This window comes from Rhinopithecus bieti, unplaced genomic scaffold (assembly GCF_001698545.2).
Source record: "Rhinopithecus bieti isolate Rb0 unplaced genomic scaffold, ASM169854v2 scaffold_4709, whole genome shotgun sequence".
In the NCBI taxonomy this organism is placed as follows: Eukaryota; Metazoa; Chordata; class Mammalia; order Primates; family Cercopithecidae; genus Rhinopithecus; species Rhinopithecus bieti.
In genome coordinates, this window is record NW_016805139.1 from 1,793,992 (window position 1) to 1,813,731 (window position 19,740).

Below are 19,740 nucleotides of genomic sequence, written 5' to 3' on the forward strand. Positions count from 1 at the left end.
TAATATGGTGAAACCCTGCTTCTACTAAAAATGAAAAAAATTAGCAGGGAGTGGTGGTGTGTGCCTATAGTCCTAGCTACTCAGGAGGCTGAGAGGCAGGAGAATCTCTTGAACCTAGGAGGTAGAGGTTGCAATGAGCCAAGATCCCACCACTGTACTCCAGCCTGGGTGACAAAGTGAGACTCTGCCTCAAGAAAAAAAAAAAAAAAAAAGGCATGCTGTTTAATTTTTGAATATTCCAGTTTTATTTCTGTTATTGATATTTAACTTCATCCCATTGTGGTTGGAAAAAATACTTCGTGTGGTATCCATCTTTTAAAGTCATTGAGACTTAACATGGAGCTAACATAATGGCCTGTGCTGGAAAATGTCCCTGTGTGCTTGAGAAGAATGTTTATGGTATTGTTATTGGGTAGAGTGTTCTGTATAGTCTGTTAGACCTAGTTGGTTTATTGTGTTAAGTCTTCTGTTTTCTTACTTATCTTCTGTTTGGTTGTTCTATCCATTATCGAGAGTGGGGTATTGAAGCCTTCAACTATTATTGTAGAACTATCTATGTCTCCCTTTAATTTTGTCAGTTTTTGCTTCATATATTTTATGACCTGTTATTAGGTACATAAATGTTTATAATTATTACATCTTCTTGGTGTATTAAATCTTTTATTAATATAATGCCCTTCTTTATCTCATAACTTTTTTGATTTAAAGTCTATTTTGTATGATATTAGTATAGCCACTTCTGCTCTCTTTTGTTTACTATTTGCATAAAATATCTTTTCCACCCTTTTACTGTCAATGCATTTGTGTCTTTGAATCTAAAGTAAGTCTCTTGTACTAAGCATATACATAGTTGAATCATGTATTTTTATCCATTCTGCCAATCACTGGTTTTTATTAGAAACGTTTATCCACTTACATTTAAATTAGTTACTGATAAGGAGAGGCTTTCATCATTTGGCTCTTTGTTTTGTGTATACTTTATAGCTTTTTTTGTCTCTCATTTCCTGCATTGCTACCCTCTTTTGTATTTAGTTCATTTTTTTCATAGTGAAATGTTTGAATTCCTTTCTCATTTCTCCTTGTGTGTATTCTACAGCTATTTTCTTTGTGGTTGCCATGGGAATTAAATTAACACCCTAAAGTTATAACACTCTAATTTGAATTTATACCAGTTTAGCTTTAATGGCATAGAAAAACTCTGTTCCTTTACATCTCTAGCCCTACTCCTTTCAGTTATTAATGTCAAATAATTACATCTTTACACACTGTATTCCAAAAAAGGAAAAAAGAAAAATGAAGGATGTGGGGAGGACCCTTTTAATCCCCTGGAAGTCACTTCTGCTGGTGGGGCGGGGGGGAGGGCTGACAGCAATGGGTGAAGGTGCAGCAACAATGGCTGCCACATTTTTTGTCTGCTCCTCCATGATCAGAAGCAGCAATTAGTGATCCAAGGTCAGCTTTCTGATATTTGGAAGACAGGGTTCTTTTTGCCCATCCTGGCTCGTATAAGCTGTGTTCAGGTCCCTCCCAGAACATGTGCACAGCTGCCTGCAATGGGCCTGGGTGTAGGGGATGGGTAGCTATCACTGTGCTAAGAGCTGAAATGGACTGAAATTAACTGCAATTTTACCATCTAAGCCTTCCTCTGGAAGCTGCAAACATTCCATAGATTCCAGAGTTCCATCCACTGAATTACATCAAATTCTGCCAGTGCAGTTGTTGTTTAGGTGGGGAGACAAAATCCTGGTGCTTCCTACTCTGTCTTTCTTCTGGAATCCTACTATTCACTTTTAACAGATAAGAAAACTAAGGCACAGTGGAGTGATTTTCCAAACCACACAGCTAAAACGGGACACGAGTGAAATTTGAATTCATGGAGCCTGACTACAGTCTGTATCACATTCTTAAGTCTATACACTACTGCTTCTATGGAGAGAAATAAGGAACCTGGTTGTATAGCCTGAAACCTCAGTTCCCACAACTGAAAAGAATAAATGAGCAAATTAACACAGGTATTCATTTGGCTTGTAACCAAGGCAAGTGTGCGAAGTTACAAGTTTACAAGAGCGTTGGCAGTGCCATTCTGGATGGAAATGAGGGGAGGCTTCCCTTTTGGATGTGGGATGGACAGCTAAAGTCTTTATGGGGGCCCCAGGAGGCAAGCAAGACATATCTAAAGAGATGGCCTACATCTAATACGCTGGTGGCCTCAAGGGAACAATTAGGTGGAAAAGAGTGAGTGTCAAAGAGGGTTCTGTCTACGAGTCAGGTTTGCCTGTTGTGTGCTCCCTGTCACAAGTGTGGGTGCCTTTTACTTGCACAGAAATAGAATTTTAGGAAATATCTGAACATATTTTAAAATGTTAAAAAACCCAAAAGGGACAGAAGTTATGAAAAAATACACAATTCTGATATAGGATTTATACATAGCTCTAAATGTACACCTCTGGTGTTGTCTTTATACATCAACAGTATACACAAAAAGTGTACAGATGTGGATTTATTGTACATTTTTGCAAACATTTTATTTTATTTTATTCAGTTTTGAGATGGAGTCTTGCTCTGTTGCCCAGGCTGGAGTGCAGTGGCGCAATCCTGGCTCACTGTAACCTCTGCCTCCTGGGTTTAAGCTATTCCCTTGCCTCGACCTCACAAATAGCTGGGATTACAGGTGTGTGCCACCACACCCAGATACTTTTTGTATTTTTTAGTAGAGACGGGCTTTCACTGTGTTGGCCAGGCTGGTATCAAACTCTTGACCTCAAGTGATCTGCCTGTCTTGGTCTCCCAAAACGTCGGGATTACATGCGTGAGGCACTGTGCCTGGTCTTGCAAACATTTTAAAAGCCATTCCTTTTTACTATTTGAATAATAACCATTTTTCTTCCTTTGGATGGTAATTCCTTCGATATATCTCATCTTGGGAACTTTACTGCTAATCAGAATTGTGTTCTATGAGTTCTGTGACTTTGAAATCATAGTAACTGTCTCAAAAATACATGTTAAAAGATAATAAATAAGAGATTCCTTAAATTATTAGGATTTGTCATCTTAATGATTGACTTTTCCCAGTTTTCTACAAGTCATTGAACTTTTGTAATATACTATGTTAACTCATTGTGAAAAATAATTAAAATATTAATGCTTTCCTAATTTACTAATTGCTAGCTAAAGAAAAAGTAAAATAAAGACCGTATTTGAATTTTTTTGTCCAAATAAAAAGATTTTGGAGAAAACATTGGTGAAGAATATCGTTAGTAAATCTTAGCTCTGCAATGCAGTCTGCATATTTCTAGGTAGGTTTTGAGAACATACTTTGACAATGTATTGCTATAGCACAAAGATAGTAGGATTAACAAACCCACTCCCTACAGAAAGCCTTGTTGCAATAGGTTTCTGCAAATATCTATCTGTAGCACTAATCACTTGCTCAAAACAAAGGCCTCATCTGCATAGAGGAACTCATTTCTACCTTGCTAAATCTGAAAGCATTCAAGACTGACATCTACATTTTTATTTTCTACTAAATGCACTCTACTTACTAAACTCTGATCTATTCACTATTCAACAGGTTTTAAAAGTCAAGATACTAATCAGTTTTAGACTTTGAAATTACATGGGTTTCTTTGGACTATTTAGAAATTCATTAGCAATGACAGAATTTATATTTCAGAGGTTTGGAGAATATAAATCTAACATTTTGGATTTTTGACCTGGCTCTGAAAGAAATCTTTTCATGAGATTCCTAATGATTGATTTATTCCTAATATTGGTCATGCAGTAGATCGTTTTTTGTTTCCAAGTTTAAAAATCAGATTTATATTTTCAGTCTAAAATTCCTGGTTGAGGTTCTATATGTGGGCCTAAAAGCCAGCTATACCTTAGCCCCTGGGCTCAGATCATTTGTTGTTATCAAAAGGGTGGACAAGGTTAAAACCCTACTTTCTACCCAAAGGAAAAGCTTACAAATGGAACAGATCTCTGATGTGCTCTTTGGTCTATCTGTTCTCTACGCTGGGCTTTGAAACAGTAACCTTAACGTGAGCAATATGCTGCTGGAGCACAATTTGTATGCAAATGAATTGAGAGAGATTTATTACAGATTCAAAATGAGTTCTCCCTGATATTGCACTGAAAGACTTGATGATGTCTTAGCAACCTTAAGTACAAACTAGCCATCTGAAAGCAAAGGTAGGAAAAGCATCTGCCCTTCTCTCAGGTTATATGAGTTGAAATCTTTCAGTTTCTGCCTTCATGGTAGTAACAATTTTTTCATATTCAATATTTATTGCTGTAACACAACCAATCTTGCTTATTAGGGCACATAAACCATCTTACCGTTTTCCTCCCCCTGCTTCTGTATACCCCTAGGCTCTACAGAAACAGCGAGCTGTTCCAGTTTGTAGTTCATTCAAATAGCTCTAAGACTGTCAAATCTGATACTTTTGGACAAAGTGAGTGGGTTAAAATAGTTGAAAATGAACCAAACTTTCAATCAGATGTGATTTGAGTGTACAGTGCTACAGTTTAGTTGTAATAGAAAGTATGAGAGCTTAAAAGGCTCAAAATAATTCTGATAAAATTATCTTGGGGTCTTTTTCCATTTTAAAGTGAATCGAGCAATTCTGTGTGCTTGAGGATTGACAGCATAATGGGAACAGAGCAAACTGCAGAATTTATCACCAGGTAACTGCATTAGCAGCAAAACTCACAATGCAGTCTGTTGGTTGAAAAGAGCATGAAGGAGCCTTCTATTTTCTTATGAGGTGCCATATGTTCATAGTTCTTGGCCAATTATATTTAGCTACTGCTGAATTACAGTTATTGGAAAATGCTCTCTACTTTATAGTCTTTCACAATGTAATGAGAGGCCTCATAGATAGTGACTCTTCTTATATAATTTGTTTATTAGCATAGATAAACATACTCAAAACTGCTTTCTAACATTGCCTTCTATTTATGATATATCTATAACACCAGATATTGCTGTGTAATAGCAATCCGGAACATTTCTATGTATTTCTAAGGATTGACTACATGTTAAGTTGCTGGGCAAATGTTTCAGTAATCTTTGAAACTTTTATATTTCACAGTAACTCTTTTTTAGATAGAATTTTTTTGTAGGATAAGATGCATAGTACAAATGTTATAGGCAGTTCTTATATAACATTCAGGTACGTTCTTGTTCATGTTTCACTTACCAGGATCAAGAGGCAACTTGAGGCCAGTTTTGTGTGCTCAGGGATGGTAGAAAACACTGACAAAATCAAGCAACCAAAGACAAGGAGAAAACTGTAAAACAACAAAAAAGAGAAATCTGATAAGAACCTTGCTTTATTATCACAGACTTAATTTCTTGCTTCAAATGAATAAAGCACTAGGCCCATCAAATTAGCACACATTAAGGCATAAAAACTCTGGAAGGGACTAGCCATTTTGGATATTAAAATACAGTATGATATACAGTGTAAATGGGGCTCCTCTGCAACTTTATTGATGAAAAAAAGGTTGTGTTTGTGAGTTTGTGTGTGGCACGCTACATTTAAATGTTAACATCTAAGAGTTTGTGAATTTCCCATACAACTTCCTTCCCAAACAACGATCCTGAGAGAGGCCCAGAAAGTATGTTTTTGCTCTCCTATCTGGGGAACACACGCCACAGTCACTCGTCTTTTAAAGGAGCAGAGTCTGTCTCCTGTTTGGCAACTTTGCTAAACTATCAAGTGTCCTCATTGGTTGATACTGAGCCACCAGCTCATTTTCAGGGTCTGATATTGCTCATGGATTCTCATTTGCTATTCCTTTATGTTATTAATAACAAGATCATATATTAATAAAAAGAATAGAAAAGGAAGTGAATGATTTCCTCTGCTATCCATGCACTTTCCATTTCCTTTTAGTCAAACTGCTGGATAAATGACTTCTTAGCTCTGTCTATTCATATATAAGGATAAGGAACAGAAGTCAGGATCAGGCATTGTCTACCGATTAATCTACAGACATTTTTATTCCTATAAATGTGTAACTTCTAGGATCAAGGCGGGAGCTGAGTTTCCAAGGAAAATGTCTACTAAAAGGGAAGGCTCTGTTTCAAAGTTGAAGTTACTTATTTGAAAGGCAGGATTAAAAAACAAAAAACCTGAGCTACTTGCTCTAGGCTATATTTTTTACTTTTGTTCATCTCTGGGAAATTCATACAGTAAGCTGTCTTAAAATACCAAGTTTCTATGCTCCTCTGGATAATGGTGAAGTTAGTCCCTGACTCCTTGCTTCCCCTGAAAAGTCTTGCAAGACTTACTACCATACTTGATTGGAAGTTCCCAAAGGTCAGGGTTTGGGCAGTATAGCCAGAGTTTGGTTAATTATGCCTACAGGACAAATCTGGCTCCTAATGCCTGTTTGTGTAAATAAAGTTTTATCAGCACACAGTCACACTCATTCATTTATGTATTGTCTATGACTGCTTTCATGCTATGATTGCAGAACTGAGTAGTTACAACAGGGACAGTAAGGCCCACAGAAATGTTTGTTGACCCCACCTCATCTATTCCTTGTTTCCTTATATTTATCTCAACATGTTTTCTATGCTGATAATAATGACTAACATTCATAGAGTGGTTCCTATAAGCTGGACAATGTGCTAAGCCCCCTTTAAATGCATTCTCCTCATTCTCCTTATATTATCCATTATCTCTACGTTATCCCCAGAAATCTATGGGATAAAAAATATTATAATCCCCATTTTCCAGATATGAAAACTGAGAATTAACATTTGTAGCTCATCTAAGGTTGTGTAGCAGAAAGAGAATCTAAGCACTGTGTAGTCTAAGCCTCTACACAGTGCTGCTGAATAAGCATCAGAGATAATGGTGGTAACATTCTCAGCTCAGGCAGATACTTCTCTATCTCCTCAAACTGAGGGGGAAGGGGTTGCCATTCTAAACGGAAGAAGTCTCCAAGAGGAAAGAGTCTGCTAGTGGAAAAAACCTAGTATGTGATGTTAATGATTCATTATGCTTTTTTATTTCTCATTTTTTTTTTTAGAAATAGGGTCTTTCTCTGTTAACCAGGCTAGAGTGCAGTGGGGCATTCATAGCTCATTGTAAATTTAACCTTGAACTCCTAGAGTTCAAGCCATCCTCCCACCTCAGCCTTCTGAGTAGCTGGGACTATAGGCACAGGCCAGCAGGCCTGGCTAATTTTTAAAAAAATTTTTTATAGGGACAGGGTCTCACCATGTTACTCAGGCTGGTCTTGAACTCCTGGTCTCAAGGGATCCTCCCACCTCAGCCTCCCAAAGTGTGTCTGGCATCATCCTACTTTTGATTCATGCATCTAATGAATCAGGATAATGTGGATTATGTTTTAAGCTGGTCCTAATGGACTAAAATTTGTAAACTAGTGGTCAAAATCCAGTGCACCTACCTGACCCCCAAGCTACAAATGAGAAAGTGAAATACAAGGATTGCTAAGGTAGTTGGGAGCATGATGTGGCATCAGATGACAGTGATAGATGTTCTCCTCTGGTGAGTAGCCATTATCTGGATATTCCCTCCCCTTCCCCACCAAGTCCAGGTTTACCAGAAAACACTTGGAAAACCAGCAGGAGATTATTTACTCATTAAGGTATTTTCCTCCTTTGAGAGCATCTCAGTGACAGTGTTATAATCTCTATGTCTGTGTTCAAAACACACCTTATTGCTAGTTCCTTCTTCATCAATATTTGAATCCTAGAAGGAGGGTACAAAATGTGAAAGGCAGCAAGTCAGAAAACGAATGAGGCAAATTCTTTGCTCTCTGTTTCATGGAACAAGAATTATCAAAGTTTGCAGAACAGGGTGAAACAGGTGGCTGAACTGGGAGTCTGGAGCCAAGTGGAGGAGAGGCTTATAGAGCAGAGTCTGCATTTAGTTCAGTAGAAAATGGGGAGCCATTGAAGATTTCTGGACAGGATAAAAGGGTCATCAGAGTTGCCTTCTGGGAAAATTAAGTTGGCAGCAGTGTGTATAGAATGGATCTGAGTTGTGAGAGGCAGGAACAAGGGTAACAGTGAATCCAGGTTAGGCTGTAAATGAACATACTAGAAATGAGAATGGAATAAAGAGGGAGACTGAAGGGATGCTGTAAATTGAGGATTAGAGTCTGGGAAGTGGGTGTGGTGGCTGGAAAGTCTGAGATGACCATACAAGTTAGGAGAAGAAAAGTCAAAGTCAGAAGGAGAAACTAGTTTTGGGGAGAAGAGGATAAATCCAGTTTTAGACATCCAAGTGGAAATGTGGATTTAAATCTCAGGTACAAATTCTAGCTGGAGATATGGAAGTATTCCCCCCCCCAGAAGAAGTAAATGTATGGAATATGTTATCCTGACAGTGCAGACAAAGCATATAAAGTTTTGGTAAATAAGCATGGAGGATATTCTAGAACCACTTCTTTCATTTGGCAAATGACATCATGGAGAACAATGAACACATTCTGCTCTGAATTAGCTCTTGGTATCATTGCCAGAGGCAGACTTTCTGGCTGGAGAAAACCCTGAACTGACACAAAGTGACCCCTCTAAGGTGACAGTGTTCAGATGTTGGGCTCATTGGCAGTAACATAGTGGGGTTTGTGTGTGGTTCTGCTGACACCATTGCTTCTGAGGATCCCGTGCATGTTGATGACTGACCATGACCCCAGTGCACCTCTCTAGTGGTTGAATACAAGTAGAAGCAGAGGCAAGAGTCACTGGGATCAGACTATCCTAATATGGAGTCCATGGTCCTCCAGGGGATCTGTGTGTAAAATTTAGGGAGTTGTGAACATAGGGGGGAAAAATTATGTGTTTATCTTTCACTAACCACGGCAATAGATCATGATGGTATTAGCAGTACTTGTGACTTTGCTGCTCACAAAAATTACAGATTTTAAAATCCCATTTTATAGTTGTAGATGAAGCTATAATTGTTTCATCTTGCATATTGATTTTGCTCATCATTTCAAGATTATGTAGCGATTAGCCCCACTGCTAGGGGTTGTTTTTAATGAAGAAGCATATGCATCGCCATATTGCAAATTTGTGTAATGTTTTAATAATAGATTTCAACATATTTTTTCCTTTTGTAGTCACATATATTTGAGGAATGGTTCATCATTTCCACAAGATTGCCGAAGTGCCCATGACACACATAAAAATTAAGACATCTGTAATTGAGAATTGGTAAGATGGGGCTGGAAGAGGGACCATTTTTGCACCTGTCAGCTTTATGATCAGTTTAAAAAATATGAATGTTTTTCCATGTATACATTAATCCTGACATATCAAAAGATGGATATTCCTTCAAAATTAGTCTGGAACAGCTATTGGCCTTTATTTTGCCTGAAATAGTCATTTATATTTTGTTTCTGAGGAAATTCATTTTGATCTAGATCTTTTATCCAAAACTTTTATTTGGAAGGCACTGATTATTGTAAGAGAAAAGAAGGAAATTTATGAAAATTTAAATATTACCAGCTCAAAGGACTCTATGTTTACTCAAGAAAACTATCATCAGCATTTCTTGTGGGTTAAGAATCAATTTGTCAGATTTAATTTGACAAAAAGCTTGACTTGGGAATCTCATGGGTGCTTGTATAACAGATGATGTCCAGCTTCCAGAACTAGTGCATCAAGCACAGATTCATTTAGCAAGAATGAAAATGATGTGAAAATAAAACATTCAGAAAAGCTCTGCTGAATGAACCACAGCAAGTTACCCTATTGTCATTCACACAAATGCACAATCCCCAGGCACTCACAAACAATTGTGAATGATGCAATGAAGAAAAGAGAAATGGAGCTGAGGTTTAAAGTAGACATCTCCCTGAACTTAGTGTGATACAACAGGCAAATCAACAGAGTAGGCTTTGCTGATTGAAGCAACCACATGTTTCCACCTAGAAGGTGCTCTCTGCAAGCATTTTGGCAGACTATAAGCATTCCATGGCATAATGGCCCATGTAAGTTAGTTATACTTATTAAGAAAGTTTTGAGGGAGGGGAGATCTTAATTTTTTTTTTTCCGTTTTTGAGATGGAGTCTCACTCTGTCGCCCAGACTGGAGTGCAGTGGCATGATCTCGGCTCACTGCAAGCTCCGCCTCCCGGGTTCATGCCATTCTCCTGCCTCAGCCTCCCGAGTAGCTGGGACTACAGGCACCCGCCACCACACCCGGCTAATTTTTTGTATTGTTAGTAAAGACGGGGTTTCACCGTGTTAGCCAGGATGGTCTCGATCTCCTGACCTCGTGATCTGCCTGCCTCGGCCTCCCAAAGTGCTGGGATTACAGGCGTGAGCCACTGCGCTTGGCCCTTAAATGTTTTAAATTGAATGGAACCATGGGATTAAAATAAAAGATGCTAACAGGAAGAAGATATAGAATATTTTAAGAAAACAATTCTTCAGAAATAACTTCCAAAGGAAATTCAACCCTGCTTCTGACTTTTCATAAATTTTAAAGTACTGCTTTGATGAAGTATGCTCTTCAGTGCATTTGACAGGGGACCTTGAGAGCGTTTCATGAATTATGATGACTGCAGTGTACATGCTGACATTAGAGACTATAGCTGACCCAGCACAGCACTTTGCCTGGAGGACAGGCCACCTAATGAAATCAAAACTTCATCAGCAGAGGAAAGTACTAGAGTCATTTATTTCTTCCGGCATCCTAAATTTACCTTTCTTTCTAAACTTGATACTTTGCAAAATATCCTTTATGCATAATGTTTCCACAAGAGAAGTGCATTTGGCACCCGAGATCTACTCAGAGCACACCCCAGCTTCCATTGCAAAGCAACAAAAATTAAATATGACATTTTTGATATCTTTAATGGTGATTTGGAATACTTGATTAGAACGCTGCACGATTTTGCTTTTAAAGTGCAATGAACCTTAAATATTAACAAAGACCCTAATCAATAAATACTGTCACTGAAATCTGTGAATTTTTTTTTTTGAGACAGTCTTGCTCTGTCACCCAGGCTGGAGTGCAGTGGTGCCATCTGGGCTCACTGCAAGCTCCGCCCCCGGGTTCACGCCATTCTCCTGCCTCAGCCTCCCGAAGAGTTGGGACTACAGGCGCCCCCCACCACGCCTGGCTAATTTTTTTTGTTTTGTATTTTTAGTAGAGACAGGGTTTCTCCACGTTAGCCAGGATGGTCTCCATCCCCTGACCTTGTGATCCGCCTGCCTCCGCCTCCCAAAGTGCTGGGATTACAGGCGTGAGCCACCGTGCCCGGCCTGTGAAGTTTTAAAAATAGTATCATCAGTGAACAGTTTTTAAAGAATGAAATGTTGCATTTTACATGTGGGTTGTTCTAAGAGGAAATTGGAGGATATGGGAAAGCATGGTTTCTGCTTGCTTAGAGTGTTTCTTTAGAGGACTATGGCTAGTGTAAGCAAGCTAGGAGATGGTAACAGAACCCATAAACAGTTCAAGAGATTTCCCTCAGACAGTCGGCAGACTCTGCGTAGACAGAGATGGAGCATGCCTTCTCACCCCAGGATCAGAGAATTCGTGTGGCCAGAAGGATTTCTGATTCAGTCTCCCTTTGAGGACAGGGATTATTTTTGAAATATCACTGATAGACACTTGTGCAATCTCTCTCTAAACGCCTGCAGCAATCAGGCCCCTCCCATCATTTTACGGCGGCATAGCCCAGTTGCAGACAGCTCTACTGTTGGAAAACGATTTTCTCCTGAGTTCGTTCTCCTTGTCTGGGACCTTTACTCCTTGGTCAGATTCTGGACCACAGAGGACGTGTGCGCCTTCCTCCCTAAGAGAGTTTTTCAGATGTTTGAGGCTGGTTTTATCATGACTTCCCTGTTGGTCTTCAGATTCAATATACCAAGCCCAGTTTGCTGTCTACTTTACATACGAAATTATGTCCTGATGTGTCATTCTCTTGTCACTGTTCTTTACGTTTGCCCACTTTGTTACTGTATCCCTCAAAGTGGGACTCAGACTCATTCTCATTCTTCAGTGTAAGCAAAAGAATTGGCATTTAATCATCAAAAGTAAATATCTGCATTTTCCATTCTTGCGGGGGAATACAGATTCAAACTTGATACTGCCCAGCTACAGCAAGTTTGGTTTCAAAAAAGACTGTCTCAAGGATATGCAATCACTTGTTTTCTTGTACTTTTCTTACCACACCACGGGGCCTGGAGCAAAGCTGACCACTGGCAATCTGTGTACTTGGACCCTACTACTTTGGTCCCTAAAGGAACTACTTTAACTAAACTGTATTGGATTTTCTGCTATTTCCTTAACAAGGAGTAAAAAACATTTAACCAGCTTACTGTACTTTAAGAATTTCTCCATATTTCACATTGTATTTGCTCAATGAGGCATCCTGTGAGAAATTTCTCTCAGGATTTTACTGCAAGAAAAATCTATTAACATGTTGCTTCTGGCAAAGAGGATGAAGTTTTAGGTTTTGGAGACTGTGATCTTTTAGCATATTTGTTTCCTTGCCAGGAGGCTCAAAGGTGAATTTGGGACCCACATTACAAATAGGAATAGTGTCCCAGATCCTTCTGGCATACATTTTTATGGGTTAACTTCATTCCCAATTTCTTTGCACTGTTCTATCATTATCTTACTTTCGCTGTATTATATCAATCACAAATATTTACAGACATTGTACCAGGAACTGGGAACTCAGGCAGAGTCTGCATCCTAACCAGGACTTTCAGTTAAATGGGAAGACAAACCTTTGCTTATTTTTATCCACTTATATTACATATATTATGTAAGCAGCCACAGATGTTTTCTGCACATTACAAGGTATTCAGGATATATTTGACTAAATAACAAAAGCCATAAAGATGTGTTTTTGTCTATTACTACTCTTTCTTTGAAATGGGAGTATTCAATCTAAAGCTGCATTCTTTTTAAAGAACTAAATGACACCATTGATTCAGATTCAACTTAAATGAAAATGAGTAGATTTTGCTCACTTGGATTTCTGGAAAGCCTTTATATTTGTTACATTTACATATTACTATGGTAATCTTGATTCTTTTATTCCTCGCATGAACTACCCACTCTCTAAACAAGAACCTCCTAATGTCCTACTCTTATCTTTCAGATTTCTTTACAAACACCATGTCTTGACTTTGGAGCCCCCCCCATCAGGTACCTCTTCTCCCAAGACTATTATCATCCTACCTGAATTTCTCTTTCTTTCCCTCAGAGATATTATAAAGCACTTATCAGTACTTTGCTGAAATCAAGACATTATCTACTCTATTCTCCTGATGTAGCAATCTGGTTAACCTATCAAAATAAGAAATAAGCATTATGTAATGTAATTTTTTTGCTCTTAATGAATTTATGTTATTTTCCAGTAATGATGGTTGTTCTTTCCTTTTTTTTGAGAGAGAGTTTTGCTCTTGTTGCCTAGGCTGGAGTGCAATAGCGCAATCTCAGCTCACTGCAACCTCCACCTCCCAGGTTCAAGCGATTCTCCTGCCTCAGCCTCCCAAGTAGCTGGGACTCCAGGCGTGTACCACCATGACTGGTTAATTTTGTATTTTTAGTAGAGATGGGGCTTCACCATGTTGGTCAGGCTGGTCTTGAACTCCTGACCTGGAGTGATCCACCCGCCTCGGCCTCCCAAAGTGCTGGGATTACAAGCATGAGTCACTGTGCCTGGCCCTCAAGTTTATTATAAATCATTTGCTTAATATTCTATCTAGAATATTTCTAGGAATTCTTATTGAGCTTATCAATATACAAAGCCCAGGGCCTCTTATTTTACTCCTTTTTGACACTCAGGATATTTTTTCTCTCTCTGGTCATTTGTCATTCATTACATTTTTTCAAGATTTATTAAAATTTATCATACCCCTGAACCTAAAGTAAAAGCTAAAATATGATGAGAAATTATTAATGAAAGTTCTTCAGTTTCATCTTCGAATACTTTGATGCCTTATGATACAAATCTAGATGCAAAAATATGAACTCATTAATAGCCAACAATTTTCCGATCTCATATTTTCATTGTTTCTCTTAATCATATTTTTAAAAATCCCTTTTAGTGTTAAAAAAGAAAATCATGCTTTTTTTCCCCAAGTTTTATTTTAGATAGAGGGGGTACATGTACAGATCTATTACATGGGTATATTACACTCTGGTAGTCATCACAGTACCCAGTAGGTAGTTTTTTGAACCATGCCCCTCTCCTTCCCCTGCCTTTTAGTAGGGGAAGTGTCTGTTATTAGCAGTGTCTGTTATTCTCATGTTTATGACCATGGGTACTCAACATTTAGCATCCACTTATAAGTGAGAACGTCTGGTATTTGTTTTTTTTGTTCCTGTACTAATTTGCTTAGGACTTTGGCCTCCCATTCCATCCATGTTGGGACAAAGGACATGATTTCATTCTTTTGTTTGTTTGTTTGTTTTTAGTGGTTGGGTGATCCCAGGGAATTTTATTACTTTATCCCAGAATCTCAGTTGCCTCATCTATAAGTTGGGGATAATAATGGCACCCATTTCATAATTATGAAGATTAAATACATTAAGGAAAACACTAGTATGTGCCTAGCACCTGCTAAACGCTCAACAAAGGTCATCTGTACACATTGATGTCTCAAACAGGGACGGAATGTTTAACACAGAAAACAGGAGGTTTTAGCCACTCACTTGTTCTCCTGGCTCCCGAAACATGAGCTGCCTCTCCCCAATTCATCCAAGCCCATAAAGATAGTTGTCCTTGTCCTTAGTCTCCACAGGTGTTCAGTGTGAGCCAACTGCCAGATGGCTTTCATCAGCACAACTAAATAACCCACTTATGCCTAGTGTTCCATTATTGGAACGCTAAGTTCATGGGAGTTATTTACATCCTACTGCTCAAGGTCATCACCAAGATCTGATTTTTCACACAAAAAATTTGTAACCTCCAGCATAAATGGGATAATCAAAGCAATTGTGGCAGTTTTGAGAGGACAAAACTCTAGAGTTTAATCTTCCAGCTTAACTTGGAAGCGTTCCTGTGAATATAAAAGATCTTGTTGGGGGCGGTGGAGAAGCTGAGATTGGCTCCGCGGCTGTACTTCCAGCTCAAGGCCGGGTCATAGTCCCGCTGCAGGTTCTGCTGCAGGCTGTCGGCCGCCTTCTAGCTGAGGGCCATGTTGGGCCTTGCAATCATGCTGGGGGGTGTGGAGAGGGGTGGCGGCTGAACGAAGGGGACAGGTTTTTGAAGCCACCCGTAAGTTTGAGAAACTTCAGTTTCTGTTCTTCGTTCTCAAAATCAGCAGTATCCCACTGACCTAACTGGGTTCCCCTCCACTTCCTGGTTTCAGAAGCTTCCGTTTTGCCTGACTCGCGATCTATCTCTCCTTGCAAGGCCTTTCGCCTCACCTGGTCTATGTGTGCCTCGTCCACGTTGCCTTTCTTTTCCAACACCACCTCTAAGTCCGTGTCTGTTTCCTCCTTCCAAGGATCTCTTGCTACTCCACTCTCTTTCCTCTTCTTTTTCTTCCTTTTCAGAGCTGGCTCCTCAATGATTGGCTGCTCTACCTTCTTGGACTTCATCTTTTTCTTTGCGGGGGCCTTAGGGCCATTTCCTATGGGGATGGATGTATTCCGGATCCTCAACTTTGGCGTCTTTTTACTTCCTTTCCTAGGGCTGCTCTCCGTGGACCTGGAAGGCTTGGAGTGGCCTGGGAGGGCGTCTCCCTCCTGGTGGATTTTTTTTTCTTCTTCTTCACCTTCCCACTGTGTTCCCTGGGGCTCTTCTGTTTCTGTTATCTGCCCCAAGGTTGCCTGTTCCTCACCCTTCTTCCCCACTGAGCAGGTGTCGGCAGCATCCCCAGCCTCGCAGAATCAAGGATTCTGGACTGAGGGGTCCTGGGCCCCCTTTGTTTCCTTCTTGTGGTTTTTGAGCTTCTTGCCAACTCTGGTTTCCTCTTCACCCTGTCTGAGGTCTGGGGAGGTTTTCACGCCAGAGGCATGGAACATGGCTGGAGGTGACTTCTTTTTCTTTTCCCCAGGGAGGAACTCCAAGCGACCAAGCACCTGCTTCCTGGGGCTGGGTGACTTCTCTGGCCGTCTGGCACGCAGCGTGTCAGGTTCTACGTGCTCCTCGCAAAGGGTGCTGACACCCTTCTTTTTCTTCTTTTCTTCACTAGAGACATCTCAGGTACCTTCCCATGGACCACACTTTTAGAGGGGGATGTGGCTCTTACAGGAGAAACATTGGCAAAGTAATCATCATTGTTTAAAATTGAGTATTGAGTCTCTGGTTCTTTGACCACTTTCTTCTTTTTCTCTCTGGGAGCCCAGGGCCCACGTATACTTTGTGTGTCTTGGTGATCATTCTGATGGGCCAAACTTCCCCACCTCCACGTGACAGCCTGCTCCACTGTGACTTCAATTTCATTCTTTTTTTATGGCTGTGTAGTATTCCACAGTATATGTGTTCCACATTTTCCTTCTTTCTTTTTTTTTCTTTTGAGATGGAGTCTCGCACTGTCACCTTGGCTGGAGTGCGATGGTGCGATCTCGGCTCACTGCAACCTCTGCCTGCCAGGTTCAACTGATTATCCTGCCTCAGCCTCCCGCTAGGATTACAGGCGCCCATCATCAGGCCCAGCTAATATTTTGTATTTTTAGTAGAGATGGGGTTTCACCACGTTGGCCAGGCTGGTCTCGAACTCCTGATCTTGTGATTCGCCTGCCTTGGCCTCCCAGAGTGCTGGGATTACAGGCATGAGCCACTGTACCTGACCTCCACATTTTCTTTATCCGACCCACCATTGATGGGCAGCTAGTTGACTCCATATTTTTGCTGTTGTGAATAGAGTACATGTGTCTTTTTGGTGTAATGATCTATTTTCTTTTGGGTATATACCCAGTAATGGTATTGCTGGGTCAAATGGTAGCTCTCTGTTTTAAGTTCTTTAAGAAATCTCTAAACTGCTTTCTGCAGTAGCTGAACTAATTTACCTTCCCACTAACAGTATATGAGTGGTCCCTTTTCTCCACAGCCTCACCAGCATCTGTTGTTTTCTGACTTTTTAATACTAGCTGTTCTGACTAGTGTGAGATGAAATATCATTGTGGTTTTCATTTGCATTCTGTGGTGGAAAATCAGGCTTTTTGATGGAAAATTAGGAATAGGTTAGGATTTTAATAGCTCTAATCTCTTGGTGTTAATGTAACAGTACTGACCACCAACAAATAGGATTATTTCTTCTCTATTCCTGTAATTTTAAAAAGTCCTTTTTGGGGACAGGGGAATGTTGTGGTTTATCTGGCTTTCAGCTCATTTAAATTACTCTTGATGACTGTGGTTTTTTAAATTGTTAAAAATATGCTGTTAGTTATACGTCTTCCATTTTCTCAATATTTAAAAACACAGAGTAAAAAATCTGAGTTCTTTGGACAATTTCTGTATGAACAAGATTGGTTTATTCCTATGTTCTTTCTTGCTTCTGTTTTTTTTGGTGCATGTGTCACAACATATTGCTCTGTTGCCCACACTGGGGTACAGTGGCCAGATCATATAGCTCACTGCAGCCTTGAACATCTGGGCTCATGCAATCCTCCTGCTTCAGCCTCCCAAGTATCTAGGACCACAGGCACAGGCCACCATGCCCGGTTAATTTAGACAAACATTTTTGTAGCGACAGAGTCTCACTATGTTGCCCAGGCTGGTCTAACTATTGATCTAATGTGATCTTCCTGCATTGGCCTCCCAAAGTGCTGGTATTACAGGTGTGAGCCACTGTGCCTGACTTCTTGCTCTTCTTACAGGCCTTCTCTGGGGCTTCAAATTTCTTGTTTTTACTGTTATTAAAAAAAATTGTTGGGATTGGTTCCAAGATGGACAGATAGCAACAGCTCTGGTCTGCAGCTCCCAGTGTGATCAACACAGAAGATGGGTGATTTCTGCATTTCCAACTGAGGTACTTGGTTCATCTCATTGGGACTGGTTGGACAGTGGGTGCAACCCATGGAGGGCGAGCTGAAGCAGGACAGGGCATCGCCTCACCCAGGAAGCACAAGGGATTGGGAGATTTCCATTTACTAGCCAAGGGAAGCCATGAGAGACTGTACCTGGAAAATCAGGACACCGCCTCCCAAATACTGGGCTTTTCCAATGGTCTTAGCAAACAGCACACCAGGAGAGTGTATCCCGTGCCTGGCTTGGTGGGTCCCACACCTATGGAGCCTTGCTCACTGCTGGCACAGCAGTCCGAGATCAAACTGTGAGGCGGCAGCCTGGCTCGGGGAGGGGCATCCACTATTGCCGAGGCTTGAGTAGGTAAACGAAGTGGCCAGGAAGCTCGAACTGGGTGAAGCCCACCACAGCTCAACAAGGCCTGCCTGCCTCTGTCGACTCAACCTCTGGGAGTAGGACATTGCTGAACAAAGGCAACAGAAACCTCTGCAGACTTAAACGTCCCTGTCTGACCACTCTGAAGAGAGCAGTGGTTTTCCCAGCATGGTGTTTGAGATCTGAGAATGGACACACTTGCCTCCTCAAGTGTTTCCCTGACCCCCATGTAGCCTAACTGGGAGACACCTCCTAGTGGGGGCTGACTGACACCTCACACAGCCAGATGTCCCTCTGGGATGAAGCTTCCAGAGGAAGGATCGGCAGCAATATTTGCTATTCTGCAATATTGCTGTTCTGCAGCCTCTGCTGGTGATACCCAGGAAAACAGGGTCTGAAGTGGACCTCCAGCAAAATCCAATAGACCTGCAGCTGAGGGACCTGACTGTTAGAAGGAAAACTAAAAAACAGAAAGGAATAGCATCAACATCAACAAAAAGAACATCCATACCAAAACCCCATCTGTAGATCACCATCATCAAAGACCAAAAGTAGATAAAACCACAAAGATGGGGAGAAACCAGAGCAGAAAAGCTGAAAATTCTAAAAAGCAGAGCGCCTCGTCTCCTCCAAAGGATTGCAGCTCCTCACTAGCAATGGAACAAAGCTGGATGGAGATGACTTTGACGAGTTGGCAGAAGTAGGCTTCAGAAGGTCAGTAATAACAGACTTCTCTGAGCTAAAGGAGGATGTTCGAACCCATGGCAAGGAAGCTAAAAACCTTGAAAAAAGATTAGACAAATGGCTAATTAGAATAAACAGCATAGAGAAGACCTTAAATGACCTGATGGAGCTGAAAACCTTGGCACGAGAACTACGTGAGGTATGCACAAGCTTCAACAGCCTGTTTGATCAAGTGGAAGAAAGGGTATCAGTGATTGAAGATCAAATTAATGAAATGAAGCGAGAAGAGAAGTTTAGAGAAAAAAGAGTAAAAAGAAATGAACAAAGCCTCCAAGAAATGTGGGACTATGTGAAAAGACAAAATCTGCATTTGATTGGTGTACCTGAAAGTGACAGGGAGAATGGAACCAAGTTGGAAAACGCTCTTCAGGATATTATCCAGGAGAACTTCCCCAACCTAGCAAGACAGGCCAACATTCAAATTCAGGAAATACAGAGAACACCACAAAGATACTCCTTGAGAAGAACAACCCCAAGACACATAATGTCAAATTCACCAAGGTTGAAATGAAGGAAAAAATATTAAGGGAAGTCAGAGAGAAAGGTCGGGTTACCCACAAAGGGAAGCCCAACAGACTAACAGCGGATCTCTCGGCAGAAACTCTACAAGCCAGAAGAGAGTGGGGCAGATATTCAACATTCTTAAAGAAAATAATTTTCAACCCAGAATTTCATATCCAGCCAAACTAAG

General features: G+C 40.5%; 1 protein-coding gene across 3 annotated transcripts in view; it reads right to left on the reverse strand.

Annotated features, from left to right (window-relative positions):
• KCNQ5 (potassium voltage-gated channel subfamily Q member 5) overlaps positions 1-19,740 on the reverse strand; it is a 599,695-nt gene that overhangs the window by 207,407 nt on the left and 372,548 nt on the right. For all 3 annotated transcript variants that reach the window (XM_017871350.1, XM_017871349.1, XM_017871351.1), the window contains exon 2: positions 5,202-5,292. In XM_017871350.1, coding sequence (XP_017726839.1) covers positions 5,202-5,292 — 91 coding nt within the window. The remainder of the gene's footprint in view (positions 1-5,201; positions 5,293-19,740) is intronic.